Below are 20,598 nucleotides of genomic sequence, written 5' to 3'. Positions count from 1 at the left end.
TCTTATAGAATTAATGAATCCTTAGAGGAGACCACCAGCAGTGAGATTGTGGATAGGAAGAGATGTTACCTACAGTTAGAGTTCTGAGGGCTCCTGTGAGTTGCAGAAGAACAAAGTCACCTAGATGGGGATGGAGGAAGAGAGAGGTAGAGGTCAAGAAAAGTCTACTTAAAGCATCAAGTGTCTTCTATCCATCCCTCTCTTCTCTAAAAGAGCAGGGACTGGATTGCATATGCAGGTGTGCACACCCACGCAGGTATGCACACAGAGGTGTGAACATACAGGGAGGCAAACACACATGGAAGCATGTTGCACAATACAGGCATGCCCACACAGACACACACATACACACCCAGGTGTGCACATAGAGGTCTGTGTGTGCAGGTGTGCACAAACCAATATACATACACCACTTCAGGAGCCCTTGGGGGTTTCGTGCATTTCCATTCCTTCTGTGGTCCTTCTGGCTGCTCTGCTCCACAGATGAAGTTCCTTACTGAAGGACGACTGTCCACAGCTTCCTGTCATTTTTTGTGCATTATTTTTATACACAGGCCTCACGTGGGCCTCTGCAGTGTTCCTAGAGAGCTTCAGGTCTCCTGACCCTGCTGATTGTTGCTGCTCCACAGGGCTTCTCAAGTGCAGTTCTGGTGGCTGTCCAAGGTCTCCCCTGCTGCTTTCTGGGCAAAGGACCCCACAGGTGTCTGCACTGAGCCCCCAGGAGGCAGTAGCTGTGATGTTGTATGTGGCTAGAGAGAAAGAATGGCTCACTGCCCTTTGCATTACAGTTTGTACAAGAATCCCAGAAGTGCTCCTCAGGCTGCAAGCATCACAGAGAAAGCCTTTTCCATCTTGGTCTCTTTCCCTGAGGGGGAGCCATGTTTCGGGTTGCTGGGCCAGGACTGCTTCAAGTAACACCACTCCTGCAGTACCTGAGTCCACCCTTCCCATCACTGCATCCTGTTTCTAGTGTGTAATGGCTGGTTTTCAATCGGATCGGTTCTCTTAGGAGTTTTCTTGCCCAAAGCCTCCACGGTTTGCATACTATAGGTTGAGTATTTCCTATCTGAAATGCTTGGGACCAAAAGTGTTTTTGATTGTGGATTTTTCATATTTAAGACTGTTTGCATACACTTAATGAGCTACCCTGGAGATAAAACTCAAATCTAAACAAAAATTTCATTTATGTTTCATATATACCTTATACACCTTATTTGGAGAGACTTTCACATTTCCATGCATGAAATAGAGTTTGTGCAGTGAAGCTAAGGGAGCTGGGAGATTCGTTTTCCCCTCAGGTATGCTGAATAAACTATGTGTTGTGCACCTGTGTTTTGACTGCATCCTGTACATAAGGTCGGGTGTGGAATTTTCCACTTATAACATCATGTTCACACTCAAATGTTTGCTTCCAATTTGGGAGCATTTTCTGTTTGAGATTCTCAGATGAAGGATGCTCAGCCTGGAGCAGACTCTGTGAGCCCCGTGTCTCCAGGCTGCCAAAGGCACTGTGTGTGTCTGGTCTCAGCGCTGAACAGTCACCAGCTCCCTCAAATGTGAGGCAACTCCCTGATCCATGGATTAGCCATGCTGGTTCACGTCATTCCAAGTCCATATATTTCAGTTTGGTTCTCGAGGGATTCAGTTCATATTTGCAGTGTTTGCATAAAGGTGGCAGGATCAAGGAAGTGTCCCCTGTAAGCCTTTGGACAAAGATGAGAAAGGCTTCATCCTTTAGGCCAGTTGAGGTCCCTCCCTGCCCCACATCTGACCTAAAGAGGACATTAAGGACAAACATACCCCTTCCAGGTACCATAGTATAGAGTTGCTCCATTATGTGAGCTCAGGGGCCTTCTTTATACTTCCAGTTACTATACATAGCAACACAGAATTCCACATCCTAAATGCATTACATTTAAGACCATGTTACTACTTTCTTTGCTAGTTATAGAATTGGTGCCCTGAACTCAGCCTTCCTTCAATGAAGGTCAATGCTGTAATTTCCTTAAAGAGCAGAGCCCTTGGTTCATTATTCTCAGTAGAAGAAAAGTATGTCATTATTGCCATCCTCATGATAAGATGAAGAGATGTTAAAAAGATTAATGTCATTTGTCCCTAACTAAAAGCTCTTCCTTGTTTACACAGAATACAAATACAGGCCAGAATGCACAGAATCATTGTAGAATGCAAAAGTGCTCTCTAAGCCAATTATGTATTTTTTTAAACGTTGAACATTATCCACAGTTGTCTATTCTGAAAGCCTTTAATGTAAGGTATAAGGTAGATACATTCTTATACTTCAAACTTACTAAATTTTAGGAATGAAAGTCAGAAAATGACTTTTTAAAACCATATCTTCTGTGAAAAACCATCCCTTTGTGAAAAGAATAGACTATTGAATGAATTATAGAGGTCACTATTACATGTAAATTTAACATGTTAACATATTACGTGTTAAATATGAATATTTAAAGATAGTTTGTATTTTAAATAATACTATTATTTTAGAGAACATAATACAATGCTCTTATATTTTAAAAAAAAATGTTTTAAAAACCAATGCCCACATGATTTACCTTGATATACGTCCATACAGGAGATTATAACTGAGATAATTTAATCAAGCTTTGTAAACTTATCTGCTGATTGCTCCACTATTATCTCCCCAATGAGTAGCCATCTCAGCAGGGTAATTTTATCTAAGAATTGTCTAGCAGTGAGCTGCTGTAGTTCTATAGTCTCAGAAACATCAGTAAGACATGTCTTTCTAACAGCTACATTTAAATATAAGGTCAAGAACTTATTTTGTTTGTCTTCCTTGTTCAATAAATAGATCACCATCATTACATTCTTTTCCAGATTGAAATGATTAAATGCTGTGATCCTTCTTGGTCTAATTAATGTGAACAACAAAAATGTATGTATTATATAATTCAAATTTTATGTTCACTGTAAAAAAGAGTAAAGTTCCATGAGGTTCCAAGACTTCTCTCATCTCAAATAATTCAGGCTGCCTCAACTGCCCTGGCCTTTGTTTCGTCAATAGTGCTTTCCTTAGGAGGTGTTATTTGTGATACTCCTCCCACTAGGATTGAGAGGAGACACTCTCCACTGAGAATATATTGCAGATGTTTCACATCATCTCTCTCTATCATAGACACTAATCTTTATTTAGCTCCCTGAGGGCAGGGGCAGTTTCACATCATATTTGTGTCCACACTGCTCAATTCACCACATCATAGGTGCTTAATAAGTGATTCTTTATTGGGATATAAATATGAATTGCCTTCCAGAGACATGTATTTTAGGACCTGACCCCCCCACACCAATGCAGTAGTGTTCAGAGTCAGGGCCAAGAGAGGTGATTGGATTGTGGGAGTACTGATCTCATCAGTGGATTAACCCATTGGTGAGTTCGTAGCTGTCTGGCTATTAGAAGGGGGGTCACTGGAAGCATGCCTTTGAAGGGTGTGTCTGTCACCAGCTCCTACCTACTCTCTCTGTGCTTCCTGGCTACCATAAGATAAGCATCTTTCCTCCATCAGTGCCTTCTGCCATGCTGTCTCTGCCATAGAGCCAGCCAACCATGAACTGAACCATCTGAAACCATGAGTACAAATAAACCTTCCCTCCTCTAAATTGTATAGCAGGTATTTTATCCCAGTAACAAAAAGCTGCCTAATATACTCTTGGATTAGTTTGTTAGAAACTCTGTTCCAGTATCCCCCATATGGAGCTGTCTATCCATTGTTATGTTCTTCTTGTAGCTTACTGAGAAAAAGGCTTAGACCGGCCCCAGCTTTGGCTCTGCTCACTGGTTGCTGATTTCTCTTTGATTTCATAGTGAGACCTTGCCAGTTGTATTCATCTTGGGTGACAGTATGCTAACGTGTCTGTAGTGAATGTCTTCACAATGTTGCCAGCTGAAGTGAGCATTGAGAGAAGAAGCACTTCCATCTCAAACAGTATAAATCCAGCTTAAATCCTAGGCCAACATTTGTCTTCTTCAGCTCCTCCTTCTCTACTTCTATTTCTTTTTTTAAAATTTGTTTTGTTTTTTCATTTTTAATAGTAGTATATGCTTACAGTACATGATGATTACTTTCATGGTGGGCAGTGGGTCTGTGTACATAACACATCTTAATTCTTTTTTCATCCTCTTCCCTCCCCTCCTTCCCCCTTCCTACTCTTGATCCCCTGCCCTTTTGCAAAAGATCTGTCTCCCTGTTCTTATTATCTATCATTTATTTTGCTTTTAAATTTGTACATATTTTGGGTTTCCACATAAAAGAAACCATATGATGTTCAGGTTTGTTGCCTTCATCAGCACCATCTACACCTCTATAGATGATGGTAGCATCATCTACGCCACCATATACTGGCCACCATGCTAGTAGCTGTCGGGGATCAACTAGTGTCACCATTATGTACATTGGTAGTATAAACAAAACACTTGGCATGGTTTTAAAATTAACTGATAAAGTTTTTCCTGTAATGGCATTGAGGATATTTTTCATCTGATGATATGATTTTGTCATCACAAACCATAATTCATCTGAAGAAATAATTGGTACCTCTTTCTGATTGTTGCCATAAAGAACAATTCAATATCAGGGATCACAAAGGTTATTCCTGCAAAATATTTTTCATAATTTGAATAGATGATACAAAGTTTTCCATCTAATATTACTTCCCTATAATTTAATGAGGGTATATTGTGGGTCTGATAGCTCTGAGCAAGACTAAAAACTGATGCTTTTCAAAAATCTCACTTTCCTTCAATATTTTTAGTTCTCCATGATATGATAGATAAAAGCTTCCCTACCAATTTGCAGTGCAGGTATTTTATACATACATTTAGACATAATTTGGCTAATTTCTGTGTTAAGGAAAGTCTGGCATCACAAATAAGTAGTGCCTTACTGCCTTGAGTAAACCAAGAATTTTTTTCTATTTTTTAAAATTTTCTAAGAAGAATGAATCTTGAGTACAAGTCAGTGTTGGACATTTATGGGATTATAGACTGAAACTGAAAACTGAGTACCTGGGATTTTACAAATGAACCTCAGTTTTCCTGTCTAGACACATAGAAATTAAAGCACAAGGACCGCCCTTAGTATGAAGAATAGATCATCTCCACTCTACTCTTTTTTTTTTTTTTTTGGAGACTTTACGTCAACTGCTGAAAACCAAGAAGATTTGTTGAGTTTTAGCTACACGATGTGATACTCACCCATCTCCATGGGACTGTATACTCCATCTGTTTATAACATTTATAACCACAGGATGATGTACCGTAACTCATTAGCTCAGCCCTAGGAGAGGTTATATTTTAATATTATTACCCTTACTCTTGTTAGGAGTTTATTAAGAGATTGCATAAAAAATATATGTCTTTAAGTCTTACAAACTTGGAGTTTTAGATGCTATTGTGTCATTCGTTCTTAAGTATGTGGATGATGGGGACAAACAGATGGCTGTTGAGGAGGGCAAAACATGAATCCCTCCTGCAGGGTAGGAACATTAGTCTTACAGTGATTACATGATGGACTGGAATAAGTAGCCTGCCTTGAGATAAACAGAGGTGGTGAGAACAGTTAGGTTAGTGGGTTATTTTAAACTAGAAACAATGAATCAGAATCATGACAGTAGAGTCCAATTAGTGATAAAGTGGATCTTGAATTCCCATTACCATAAACCAGGGTAAGGAAATCTATCTTCACAGAGTAGTGGTTTGGAGAAAGAAATCAAAATAATTTGAAGGATCAGTAAGAACTCATCTTCTATCAAGCATATCGGTGCTGCCACCATGAACCTATAAACCAGTCACATGGATATACTTACAAAAGTGGCTTACAGCTTTATACCCTTGGACTCTGACAACAGAGATAAGAGTTTGCCATTGAAACAATGTAAATGTTAATATCCATCAGAAGTAGTGTACATATATGTCCAGAGGCTACATATTTCTAGAAACTTTGACACATTAGTTGTGTTTATAATTGCCTAAGTTTATTCTCTCCTGGATGCCAAGACAGAAGAACCCTGTCAGTGGGAAACAGCAAAGACAACTGTGCCCTAAAATTTTTTAAAGTAGGATTAGTTGTAGCAAACAAATAAGTTTCAGGCAAGTGTGAAAAATGAAATGTAGGTGTCAATAGACTAAGAGTCCCAAAATATGAAGATTTTTTTTTTTTTGGTACCAGGGATTGAACTTGGGTCCTTGCGCTTGTGCAGGAAGATTTTGAAAAAGAAAGATTGTAGGCATCAGTACTAGTTCTTGTACTTTCTAAATTCTTCAGAGGCCCACCACTCTGTGACCTTTAGCGGTTTTATTTACATATTTATTCTCAATGAAAGACCCAATGCGGAAATAAAATAACAACAGGTATGTACTGGCATTTCAGAAAACAGCATGTGAGCAGCTAAGATGCTCATAACAGGAAGTTTAATTAAGAGGAATCCCAAAGGGAAGGAGATGCCACTTGTGCTATTCAGTTTCCAAACATGAACACATTTGCTAGCACCCATGTTAGTGCAGAGCTTCAAAATCGGCATTATTCAATGAAATTGGCATGAGAAAATTCTTGTAAAGTAGCATTTTGGCGATACATTTTAATATCTAAAGCATCCATGCTCCTTACTGAATGATTCAAGTTTTAGAATTCTATATTGAGGATCTATTCAGAACCTTCTTCAAAGCAGATGAGTTTAAATAAGACAAGCAGCTAAAACACTCTCTGATACATAGTAAAAGTCATATACCTACAATGTACCAATAAAAGAATTTAATACAAAAAAAATAAATAAAAAATAAATATACCTATCCTTTGCTATGGCAAAAAAAAAGAGTCAATATCAGCCAAAAAAAAGTTTAAAAACCTAAATGTCTGTCAATGCATAATTGAGATTAAAAAATGGTCCATCAAATAGGCCATTATCAGGCATTAAAAATTAAGATGTGTGGAACCAGGTAGCAGCACAGCCAGGAGGCCAGAGGCGGGTGAAGGGGCTGAATGGGAGCACAGGGAAGGGGGAAAAATAACAACCAAGACACGTCATGTACAGGTACAAGCGCCCAATGATAAATGTTAACATATTGTATACCTAAAATGGATCAATAAAAGAATTTAAGCAAAAGAAAATTAAGATGTGGCTAGATATTTGTTGCTATCAAAATACATCCATGGCATATATTGAATGAAGAAGACAAGTTAACAAAATACATGTGTGAAGTGATTCTGTTTCTGTGACATCACATGTGAGTGTATAATAAGGTTAGAGAGATAAACAGGATCATATTCCCCAAAATCTGATTGTCTATGGGTGGATTTCTTTTTTACTATATCTTTCATTTTTTTAACAGACTGAAGATTTTACAGTTATCATGTATTGATATTATAATGAGAAAAATAAGACTTGTTATATAAAAAACTTTAAAATATACACCAATACAACCACTTTTGTCATTTAAACTTCAGTAAAGATGAATTATAATATAGAATAAAATTTATTTTATACTCTATGTGTTCATACAGAGAAACCACTAGTGTCAAAAAAGATGAAGCATCCTAACACCAGCTGCAAAATTTTAGCATAATGACTCAGTAAAAGTCAGCTTCAATTCTCTGGAAACTGTACTGTTGTGATATTCACCTAAGGGTTAGTCAGCAGATAAATGTATTACATGTGTTCAGCATATTCAACAATATCTCCCAAAGTCATTTTATCAATTTTGTGATTTTTACCTGGAGGAGTACTGTCGAATGTCACACAGCATTTAAATAAGCAAGATCGTCACTTTCCCTAAATTGTTTTCTGAAAATCCTATTACACTTTACGTTCCAGTCATAATAGAGGCTTTACCATTATGCATGCTTTGCCATGCTCTGCTTATGTTGCTACAGTTTTGATTCAGGAAATACCTAAACTAAGTGATTTTATCCCTTCCTGCCATTTATTCTGCCTCTAGTCACTGAGCCCCTGCCCTAATGATCGACTGGCTGACTTGCTTCCGTTTGTCCTCAATCAGCCCACTGATGGGCCTGACACAGATGCTTTTAAATGAAAATTGCAGCTCAGTTTTTTGTCAGTGTCTACAATAAAAGGAGAACTTACACTTCCAGGTTACTTGTGATATTAAAATTCTCAGCAACGACCGGAGGAAGTGTCTGCTGAGATGTAGGACACACAAAGCGTCCCAAGGTTAATAGTTTGTGAAACTAAAATATGATCATGCTTCTCTTCTTTCTGCCAGACTGCCTTCACCCTCACACTCTTACATGGAGCAGTGCTTAGGACCAGCCCTGGGCTGTCGGCTCTGTATTTGAACGCTATTTCTGTGACTTCATCCACTCCTGCAGCTTTAAATACCACCTAATCGCTGAGGACTGTGCATTTTTATCTTCAGAGCTGGGCTGCAGACTCAGAGCACCAGCTGCCTCCTAACATCGCCCCTGGATGCCTAATGGGCATGTCCGAGTTAACACCCCGTATGAAGCCCCCAGACTCCAGCCAGCCCTCTTCCTCCCCCTGTCCTATGTCTGTGCCTCTCCTCCCTTGCACCCAGTCCAGGCAGCATCCAGCCAAGTGACATCCAAATTATGTCTCCCTAACCATGTTCCTTGAGTCATAACGTTTTCTGTGCTCGTCAGTAGGATATTACAGTGGGAAAAGCAGATAGTGATGAACTCTATAGAATTAACCAAGACTAAACATAATAGCTTGCAGCTCCCATGGTTTGTCACTCTGACTGCTCTTGAAAAAAAAAATATGGCCAAATTTCCAGAGATTAAGACCAGGCCGATAGCTTCCCCGATTTCCCCATGATGGAGAGAATAACCATTTTCTACTGTGGGGCCATGGTTGTCCAAGTAAAAGGCATCCTTCTGACTGTTGAGAAATGTATTTTTTGTGCACAACATTCTATTTGGCATCCACTGTAGCACTGAGCTCAAAGACAATTAGGCTAATTATCTGTTACCCATTCCTAGCTACAAGCCTAGCTACAAGACCCCTAAAAGTCTCTGTCTCAGACCCTAATTCTGCTCACCCTTCAAAGGCCAGCCCAAGATCCACCCTGCTGTAGAACCTTCTGGGGTCCCCTCCTAGAACTACATTGTTACCTGTAATTTCATGGCATGATCTCTAACACTGGATTTTATCACATACAGCTCTGTAGAGTAAGTTTCATTTTTTACTGGGCAAATATACTTGCTTTTTATATCCTTAGTTAGGCTTTGCTTCATCTTTTATGTATTCGTCAGCCTAACTAGCAATACCTTGTTTTCGTGGGTATTGACAAAATATCTGCTAAAAACTAAAACCTTAAAAACTGACACAAGGACAAGAAGTGTCCCTAAATTTCTGATTTGAGTAGAGAATTTGTTCGCAGAATCTGAGAAGGAAGAGAATACATTTGGAGGAAAATTTGTGACAAGTAATGCTCACTTTTGGAGTTAGGAAATGAAATTCAGAAATATAAATTTGAGGGTGCTCAAGAGAAAGTATAGTTGACTTTTGATGTTCTTACTGTCATCATATATTTTCCAAGAAAGATGTCTTTAAGTGACAATATTTTTGGGCTGTGATGCCTATTTCTGTATCCCAGTTCTGTCTCTCTTGGTTGTTGCCCATCCTTGGAAGCTTTTTTCAGTAAATTCTTTACATTCTAGTTATGAATCTATTAAACAAAACCTCTAGCAACAGCTATCTCCTATGGTTGTAATCAGGATTTTTTAAATAGCACAAGTGATGTGGTAAATGAGGGCTTAACTGAAAATGAGACCTCCTTCTGAAATGAATGTGGTGATTGGAGGGAAAATTTAGTGTTAAAGTTATTCCTCATCTCAGTCTGGTGTTTGTTCAGTTTTGCCGTGGAAGATTGTATCTGTGTTTTTTTGTTTTGTTTTGCTTTTAGGGAAGAGGTAAGCAGAATTAAATGTAGGAAAACTTATTTATAAAAGTAGTTTTAAAACTGAATGTTCTTCATTCTTGGGAACTCAAATGACTTCTTGAAATTTCTCGGGCTACATGTCCTGAGGCTAAAGAGAAACTGGCAATAGATGAAAAGCAGAACATTCTCTTGTGTTCATGCACTTTGCTTCAAAGGATTGCAAACCACAGCACCTCTTTCCATTTCAAGCAGCAAATGGCTGTGCCTGACATTTGACTTACTGTGCATATGCATCATGGTCACATTCACACTTGACCTTCACTTTCACCTACAAGATGAATGACTTTGCACAAGTGACTCAACTTCTCTGGGCTCAGTTTCCTCATCTATCAAAGGGAACTGCACGAGTCAGTGCATGCAAGGTGATAGCAAAGACCCTAGAGTGTAATAAGAACTCAACACTGTGAGCTATTCTTGGCCATTTTAAAAGTTATTTTCAATGGGATCTTATTTTGAACACCTAGCCCAGCTATTTTCTGTAATTATTTGAGATTCTTGTTCTTTAAAGTCAGCATGACTCAATAACTCTCCCTCTTCAGTCGCTTGGTTTTTCATCCATTTATTGAGCACCTACTTAGTCCTGACTATGTGAGAGCTGGAATTGAAGCATCTGTCTTTGATTCCTGTCACTCTTTTTATTTTGCCACCAACAGGAAGAATGAGGTAAATGTGCTATAAATAGTATTAAAAAGATATCCCAAGATGAGTGCCATCTCATTTTTTATAAGACTATATAATTTTATATATTCTTCCTCACTCTAAACTCAGAGTCTGGAATAGCAGGCTGGTGCTTTGCAAGATGTGAGTGGGCTGTGTGACCTCAAGGTTATAGCACTCAGTAGAGCTGCCGGCAACTTCATATCCGCTGTCTGGCCCCCAGATAAGATGTCAACCTCATGGTTAATGAATCCCCCTGCACATTCAGGAATTTGTCAGGTTTTAAGAAAGATGATAATGAAGGTAGCAGATCATCCATGTTCAGTAATTTATGTAGTTTGTCAACTGTTCAAATGGCCAGCAGGAAAAATCTGTTCATCAATAAAGATAAGTTTATCAGACTTATGTCCATAAAGGCCTGGGCTCTCTAGCCTGAAAGAAATAATGTCAAATGGGTGAAATGGTGCAGAGTATTGTATGCTTCATTGGCTGGGTGGTTTTAGGTGGGTTTTGCAAACTGAGCAACTGCTGGGATGGGGCAGTGTTTCGACAGGGCCTGCAGGAAGGGGAGAGCCTGACAGGATGGCTCTTGCCATTTAGTCTGTAGTCTGAATTTCCATACGCTGGGATTTGCACAAGCAAGCAAGTAGGTTATTGTTTCTTGGTCTTAGCTTTGTTCAACATAGCGATGGCAAAGTATATCCACACCAGAATCTTTACCCCAGGCCCAGAAGGTGTGAATTAGCATGGTGTCACTCCCTGCAACTCATTTTTTTAATAATGGGAGTGTTTGTCTTTGAATCTCACATGAACCCTAATCCCTACCTTTCTCTCTCCCTTGCAATCTGCCACTTATGAAAGGGGTAAATTCAAGTTAATTAATTCTTGTAACTTGAAGGCACCAAAATCCTACCAAGAAACACAATCAAGTTATAAGAAATCACTTTGTTCAACATATATAGGAATACAGTTGTCAGATAAAATAACACGATTGTTAATGGCTATAAGCCACGTACCAGAGATTATTAAACTCATCCTGGGTGCTTGATGGCATTTTACAGAGGTCCCTGAGGGAGACTGTAGTTAAGCGAACTTAATTTTTTATTCCTAACTGTTGGCCCACTGGGAACTGAGAAATACAGAGTTCTATGATTCATTCATAAAATGTTGTGATCAAAGGTGAACCTCTGATTCTCACAGATGGCTACTACCAACAATGGCTACAAATTATTTTCATATACAATTACTTGAAAGATTACTGTGAAGAGAATTTTTCTATTCTTACATAGTAGCTGCCTTTCTTTGTTGCCAATTGGAGACAAACATTATTTTCCAGGAATGGAATCTGCCTGTTACTTTTTTATTGTAAACTTTCAATGGAAGAACTCTTAAAAAAAAACTAAGATATGCATACACCAACTTAGAATGGCAAGATCATAAATACCTAAAGGATTTTTGTTTTTGTTTTTAGACTGACTAATATATTTTAGGCTGGACTTGAACTCACTATGTAGCACAAACTGTCCTCCTGCCTCAGTCTCCTGAGTGCTGGGATTACAAGCATGTGCCAACACGCCTGTCCATAGATATTGAGTCTTTTATCTTTCTTTAGGAAAAAGCCATAGTCTTTTATGTGTAAAATTGTTTTATTTTAAATTAAATTAATTCAGCCTCTGAAAACATTGAAAATAGTTTTTGAAACTATGTATGGGCCTCTTCTATTAATTTCATATGAGCTTCGTCTAAATATTTAGAGTGTGCCAGTGGTGCACAAATTTGAATATAAGAGTGTTACTGGGATCAGTTTTGGCTTTGGAGAAAGACAACCTCAATATTAATGGTTCTGTCTTTCCACAAAATTACTTTAGAACCTCAGCAATTAGAACATCTCATGGGAACCAGGTAGATTTAAGGAGATTAGGCCAGAATTTGCTCGCTGTGTAACAGCAAAGATCTGGGTTACAAAAAAGAACAATTCACTCTTCACCCTCTCTGGAATTAAATTCTATAGCCATTTGGAAAATAAGCAAGAACAGTCCTGTTTAAATCTCAGCGTTTATGTCTGTGTGATTATTTAAAAACCATTCTGTGTCTGGACCAGAGTCCATGTGTGGCGGTAGTGGGATGGGATTTGAGTTGCTCGTGGTGACTGCCCATCCTTCTCCCCTCCACCTGCACATTTATCACCCCCAGCAGCCTTTTCATCCCCTTGCTCTCCTGAGACACTCAGCTGACAGTGATTCAGTGAGGTGAAATTGGAAAAGGATTAACCTCCACCTCCTTCCCACTGTGCAGGACACTTCCTTTCCTCTTTGAGAATGTCATGGAGGGGAAGTGAAGGGTCATTTATTTTGTTTAACCAGGCCTGGGACTCCTAAAGGAAAGCTCAGAAAGTTCTGACCTGGGGAGTTATCCATGGCTGTAGCAACATTTTGATAAGCTTTAGCGTAGACTCACGATAAATACCTTTATTTATAAAGACATTGCATGGGTGTCACATGTGAATCTTTCACATCTAGAAGGACTCTCAAGACAAACCCAATTCCCAGCCGTACCCTGAGGGTCATTGCTCCTTGGGCGCAGGTGGGGAATGGGAATCTGTGTGTGTCCAGGTGTTCACAAGGACAGCAGGTACACACACAGCACATACAACACAACCTGCGTTCAGGGCGCCATGGTTCCCAGACTTTAATCACCCCCTCTGAGCCTACCCACGGGCTAGGGTATGCAAGGAGGGGATAACAAAGGCAGAGGTGGGAGACCCCGTCTCCCTCTCACTGCCACCAAGTAGGCCTAACTGACCTCTGGTCTCATTCATCTTTTTCCTCTGGCTTTCCCTAGGTTCACAAACCATTGCTCTCAAGATAAATGACGAATTGGCTTAAAATAGGTCCTCATAATACATGAACTTTTCACTAATTTACTGGTTTTTAATAAAATTTAGAAAACATTTATCTAAAATGAATTAAACCAACTTTCTTTGAAACTTTCATTTGGAGGGTTGGGTTTTACTTCTAGCAGCCGAAAGCAAGTGAGAGGCTGTAATAGCCTTGCATAAGCCTGAGGCCATGTTTGATTTTACTGTAACTTAAGACTTGCTATTAATAAAGGTTTTTTTTCTTAATTTTTTAAGACCAGGATAGTCTTCATCTCTTTCAGGAAACTACAATTACCCTCTATCAAAACAAAATAAATGATCAAATGAAAGTAATTAAGATTTTATTAAAGAAATTTTAATAAACCAATTACTGCTCATGAATATGGATAGTCTTAAGGAAAAGAGTTATCTTATGCCTGAAATAAAAATAAACTATCTTTAAATATATTTAGTGTTCATAATTAGATATTTAAATGTCTTCTCAACTAAACGTACTGTCAAAATTATATTTGGAACAGCAATAATTTTACACTGATAAAAAGGAGCTATTGAATGCATACAGTTCAGGGAAAGATGCTATAAAACAATTTTATTACATATTATCTCAAAGAAATTAGCATATCTTCATCAGGCAAATAAAAATTTGCTAGTGACCATAAACGTAAATACAGTAAAACATTTTTGTCACCTTCTGATAAGAATGACCAGGGAAATTTATTATGGATGCTGAAGCCCATTGTGAATTCAGTGTATTCCACAGTTTTTCCAAAAGTTGAAATTTTAGTATTACTTTGACTAATTTAAGACGTATCAGGGAGTTAATATAGAAAAATTGCCCAAACAAAGGACTAGAGTTAAGCCTTGTAGGGCTAAACTTGTTAGTGTTTTGCAGTGATACCAATTTTTGTCTACTGGCTAAAAATAGAATCTCTTAGATACAAGATATATAATCCTATTTAAGTAGATCACATTTTTATATTCTCATGTGGGTATGTTGTCTGTAAAATTACATTTTGCATCTGCTGTTTTATTCTCTCAATTCATTACACCATTTTGCTAGCGCTATAATAATTGAAGAATGCTCAATACTTGCAACCCATGGCATCCGGTGAAGGTCAGACCACAGAGTTGTTAATTCCTGCTTTCCTCCTGGGTGTCAGAGCACATCCTGTACACTGGGCACACTGTGTGTGGGTGTTCTGCACGCCCTGAACACTCAGACAAGTGTCTGCTACCATCTCACAGCTGGGACCCTGTTGAGGAGAGGAACAGTGACTAATGACAGAAAATCAACAAGTAATGAAAAATACTAATTGGCAATGACATCTCTGCTGAAAGTAAAATAGGAGAGCTGGCACCGACTGCTTGGGAGGTAATTTGGATTGGTCCAAATAAGCCTCTCTGTGTTTATCACATTGAAAGGAGATGTGAACAGCAGAAGGATTAGCCATGGAAAGGTCTAGGGAAGAATGTTTCAGAATGAAGAAGCAGCTAGCCTCAGAGATGTGTGGTACAGATGAGCTTGGGTATTCAAGGAGAAGAAATGAGGCTGCTGTGATTGGAACATAATGGCCAGAGTTATGGTCTTGCATGGATCCGGGTCAGGGAGTTTTGTTCCCTGGTTTGTCCGTTCTGCATCCAACAGAACCTGGCATACAGTAAGTGCTTTATATGTATGAGAGTATCACTAAATGAAAGAAGGACTCTGATTCAAGATGAACTTAGAGATTTAAGGAAAAGCCATCATAAATTTAATTTTATTAAGTAAAATAGTGTTTTAAGGGAACTTCTATTAGACTGAATAATGGTTCCCCACAGATGTCCACAGCCAAATTCCCACAGCTTCTGAACATCACCTTACACAGTGGGATTGAATTAGGGATCTTTGCAGTTTTGATTGAAGTAGAGGTCTGGAGAAGGTGAGACTATGCTGAATGTTCTAGGTGAGCTCAGTGTAATCACTAATTCCTATGACAGAGAGGCAGAAGGTTAAGAGTCAGAGGTGTGGGGTAGAAGCTAAGCTTCGCCAAGGAATTCCAGAAGCTGGACCAGATGAGGAAGACCCAGCAAGAGCTTCCTCCAGGGTGGGGGCAGCCCCACCAGCTCATGTGAAAGTCCTGACTTCCACAGTTGTAAGAAAATAAATTTGTGGGCCAGGGATCTAGCTCAGTGGTTCCGCCACCTGCCTTGCAACCCTAAGGACCTGAGTTCGACCCCCAGTACCAAAAAAAAAAAAAAAAAAAGAAAAGAAATTTGTGCTCTTTGAGCCACCAAGTATCAATTTGTTAGATTTCCAATGGGAAGTTAAGGCAGGATTATTCAAAATTGAAGGAAGTATTTAGCTTTCTAATAAGTTGTATATGTGATGAATGATACATATTTAAAAACTAAATATTTGTCATTGAAATTAAGACCATTTTAAATTTCAATACAGACTTCAGCTCCTCCTTCTTGTGTGTTTTGTGCTCTTGCAGTGGAATATAGCAAGAGGAGAGGGGAGTTGGAAGGAAGAGGAGAACAAATAGATCTAGGTAATGAGAGGAGCAATAGGAAAAGTGTTGTAGAAATCCAACCGGGGAAAAATTAGGAAAAAGAAGGACGAGAAAGATAAAAGGGGTAAAGAGAGAGTGTGGGAGTTTGGGAGAGAAGGAAAGTGTAGTATCTATTGCTGCATGACAAGTTCAACCCCAGAATTTAACAGCTTGAAACAACCAACACTTATTTTACACAGTATCTAAATGTCAGGAATCCAGGAGCAACCAATGTGGGTGATTCTGGCTCAGGGTCTCTCATGAGATTCAAGTCATTGGAAGGCTTGAGTAGAGCTGAAAGGTCCATTTCCAAAATGGCACTCTCGTCTAACTGTTGGCTACAGGCCTCAGTACTCCACCCAGTCCCTGCTCTGTAAGGTTGCTTGAGAGCCCTCATGTTGCCTTCTCTCCAAATAAGCAATCCCAGAGAGCAAACTTGGAGGAAGCAGCAGTACCTTTCTTACAACCTTCTCTCAGGTTTTATGACCTCCCGCCATGTTTACTGTCAGAAGTGAGTCCTAGGAAGAAGAATTAGATTCCTCCATTTGAAGGGAATATCAAGTAATATGTGGGTGTATCTTAGAACACAACAGAAGAAAGGGAAGAAGGAGTGAAGAGAAATTTTAGCAAACTGGTGTTTTCCATTTGTTCAGGAGGATGCCTAGATATGTCTCGTCTTCTCTGCCAGTCTCTTCCCTCACCCATGAGTGTGTGTGTACACACGTGTGTGTATTTAGCAGGACAAACATGGCCTTCCCAGCTGTCTCCCACTTTTAACTTCTGCCGGACATACCAACCTTTGTCTCAGTTATCCCCAGGGACTACTGCTTCTACACTCAAGATTTTGTCCATGTCTAGATAATCTAAACACAACTTGAGGTTTTGAGGGCTCTCTGCACCTGGTTCACAGAATTCCTGCAACAGGAATACTACCACATGACACACACATTGCCAACTCTTCATCCAGGTGATAAAGTTGTGCTTGATGAAGATCATAGCTCCACTAAGCTGGGATGAAGCTGTGGATCGCAGATGCACACTCAGATTCTTATACTCATTCCATGTAAACACAAATTTTCTGTTTTACGTTTAGTTTTTAGAGGAAATATATTTTATAGCAAAATATATTGGTCATATATTAAAACATTTACTTACAAGCTTCAATGTTCACATGACAGTATTTTCAAATCAGGATTTGGGAATGAAAACAATTCATGTTTTGTTGCTATGTCTGCATAGAATGCTTAGAAGGACACACAAATGCTTGAAAGTGAAATTCTGAAAAGGTATCCTCAAATACTAAGGTAACTACAAATTTCTTTTTAATGCATTGTTAAAACTCAATTATTTTGCTATAAAAATAACATTTTCATGAGACTGTAAATGAGTGAAAGCAAACATTTCCATTACCTATAAAATCAGAATTTGGTAAAACATTTCTTAATAGTTGAATAAACAGCTTGACATTTTAATTTTCATAACGGTAAATGCAACTGGTAATATTGCTAGCAATCAAAATTAGTACAAATCAGAATATATTTTGAGCGTATCCTGTGTACCACTGAGAATTTTTGTGTGCTCAATTTAGGGTCTCAATAACTATCAATCTAAACATGTAAACAGTTTGTAGAAAATGATCCATGAACTAAGGGAGCCCAGATAGTAGATTTTTAGACTTTGTGGGCCATACAGTCTGTGTCACAAATCATCAACTTTTCCTTTAAGGACAAAAGCAGACCTAGAAAATATATGAATAAACAGGCATTGCTGTGTTCCAAGAAAACTTTATTTATAAAAATAGACCAGATTTGCCCTCAAGTTGACTTCCTGTTCTAAAGGATTGATTTATACATAACAGGAACTGAAAAAAATGTTTATTTCCATCATGTTCATTTTCAATAACACTCCCAGCAAATGTTATTTCAAAAGACAGTTTTAAGAATTCATTTCTATAGCCATATTTTTACAGAGCTTTGAACTCACTTTTGTAGTCACTTATTTAGTTAACTGTCAGATTTATATTATTGGTACCCTTGGTGAGTTCAACATGTGCAATGCAAGAAAATAATAACAGTTTCACAAAGAAGGGTGTCCTGTATATTCCATTAAAACATAGTAGATGAAACAAAATTTCGCATGATTAAAATAACTTGAATAAAATAAGCTAGAAGTCACTTTTCTAAAACAACTATGGTATTCTATCCCTGGTAACTGCAGTGGCAGTGCCTGTTTAGTCTGAGGGACTAGGGAAGCTTTATGTAATAGAGCAACAGAATAATGTTCTCTTTCTTTTCCTTTTTCTTTTACTTGTATTATTCTGAAAAAACAGATAATTATTTTCAAAGCATTGTCAAGTGATGTTATAGTATAGGTACAATACTTACGGCTTTTCATAGAATTAAGATCATTTTAGAAAACACAAATTTAAAAACCTAAAACATCCCGTGTGTCCAAAATCTTTGCTTTTGCTCTTGTCCACATTAATTGCCACTGTACTCCATTCATTCCAAGATGCCCTAGCTTTCTCCTGCTTGCTTTTTCATCATTTAAAGAACATGCTGTGGGTCCTCTATGAGCAGCACTTTTAGAGAGATGACAAAGCTGTCCGAGTGATAATATGTTTAAACAGCTTTGTGAACCAGTTGTCATCTGATGTGATGCTGGGTTCTCAAACAGTCCTACTCCATGGTAGTTGCTTACATGTTGCTTACATGTGGAGGCTAGGTGAATTAGGTAGGCCACATGTGCATACTTGGGTAAACAACAATCTGCTGGACCATTTCAAATAACTTCCGGCCTCGTCCTGTCTCTTTGGTCTTGCCTAGAATTTGGGAACCTGGGTCCCTTGTATTCATAGTGAACCAAACCCTGGTAGGTAGCTGCAATTCAATCAGATCTCACAACCTTTCTCTCCATAATGAAACAGAGATAATCACATCACACTTATTCTGTCCACTGCTCAGATTTCCCCAGCCTGCTTTTAATGAGTTCATACAGGTGGTCTAAAATTAAAGTCAACCTCTAGCACTCATGCCCACACCTTCTGGCCAGTGCTGTGAACTCCAATAAGGCAAAAACCTCTTGGATGAGAAAGATCCATAGCCACCCAACAGCTCTCCTTGTGTCTCTTGCAGGAGTCCTTTGGAACCTCTCGTCATGTGATGCACTCAAAATGCCAATCATCCAGGACGCCCTGGCAGTGCTGACCAATGCGGTGATTATCCCTCATTCAGGCTGGGAAAATTCACCTCTTCAGGATGATCGGAAAATACAGCTGCATTCATCACAGGTGCTGCGCAATGCCACTGGGTGCCTAAGGTCAGTCCTACGGCAGGGGGCCTCTGCTTGTCCCCTTCCCCTGGTGTCCTGCCTGCTGCTAGACACACACTTTCCACAACTTTAAGTCCCATTTTCCTAAGGAGCAGACTTCTCTGCCAATGTTGATGTGGCAGTGGAGCATATGAAGCTAATGAAAAACATTTCTAATCATGCCCTGGAAAGGTGTAATCATCTCCCGCTACTCTGCACCTACAGCAGTGGTGGACTCATTTAACATGATTTCTTAGGCCTAGGGCCAAAAATAAACATTTTCATTCCAACCTCAAATAAGTCACCTTCCTAACTGAAAATGATATTTCGTAGTCATTTGGAATGATGCCATTCACGTACAATAACCAGGCAGGCAGTTGATTGGGAAGAGTCTGTAACAGATATGTGGGGATCTAGTTAACTGTCACCAGTAGCTATTTTTATTGTTTTTTCCCACATGACATTAGAGTCTATAGTTCTTAGAAATAGCTCTTAAATAAGGTTTGTTGTATTAAATGCTTCTTTTAAATACTGAAAGTTGTAAATGTGTGATAATTCTCCCCTAATGCATTTTTACAAAAATCAGATCCCAGAAATCTACTGAGGTTTCTTTGAACCATCGTTATGGCTCAGGTAATGTTTACTCTCTGAAAAGAAGGTGATAATCAATATAATTCTAAACCCTAGAACCTGTACCTCTAAGAATGTTGTATTTCGTACCAAAGTTGGAAATCTCCCAGATGAAGTAAATAATGGGGTGGGGCAAAAAAAGAGGGGGCTAAAAACACCTGGTCAAATAATCTATGCTTTAAAACCAAAAGGTACATAATTACTTTAGCCAGGCTGGCTCAAAGCTGCCATTTCTCCTGCAGTTGATCATTTCCTAGGTATAAAAACCAGTCTGTGCTGAGAAATGGCAGAACCACCTCGGTGACATTAGTAATAATCATCTCATGAATATTCATAGTGCCGCTGTCAGCCGCATTCTTGAGAAGGCACCTGTACTTGTACAGATGCGTGTGCTCGGAGTGAGATAGATAGCTGAGACCCCCGAATATCTACACACATTCGCAGGCAGGAATAGGAATCCTCTGACAATTTTGCTTTTCCTCCGGGTCACAAAATAATGAACTTTTGATATGATTTTTCCAGATAATCTCTAGTATAAGCCAAATTTACAGTTCTCCAAAATACTTACTGCGGCATCTATTTTATTAGTTCTTAAATTCGCTTATCCATCAGAAACCTCTTGTCTCACCTGAAGAAAT

General features: G+C 38.8%; 1 protein-coding gene across 6 annotated transcripts in view; it reads left to right on the top strand.

The window, feature by feature from the left end:
* The window catches only part of Ctnnd2 (catenin delta 2), an 871,879-nt gene that overhangs the window by 686,133 nt on the left and 165,148 nt on the right, over positions 1 to 20,598 (top strand). For all 6 annotated transcript variants that reach the window (XM_087189427.1, XM_004845189.4, XM_004845188.4 and 3 more), the window contains one exon: positions 19,156 to 19,339. In XM_087189427.1, coding sequence (XP_087045553.1) covers positions 19,156 to 19,339 — 184 coding nt within the window. The remainder of the gene's footprint in view (positions 1 to 19,155; positions 19,340 to 20,598) is intronic.

This window comes from Heterocephalus glaber, unplaced genomic scaffold (genome assembly GCF_053883595.1).
Source record: "Heterocephalus glaber isolate CG9 unplaced genomic scaffold, H.glaber_assembly_v1.0 deba00001538, whole genome shotgun sequence".
Lineage (NCBI taxonomy): Eukaryota > Metazoa > Chordata > Mammalia > Rodentia > Bathyergidae > Heterocephalus > Heterocephalus glaber.
This window is presented reverse-complemented; position numbering and strand designations above follow the sequence as displayed.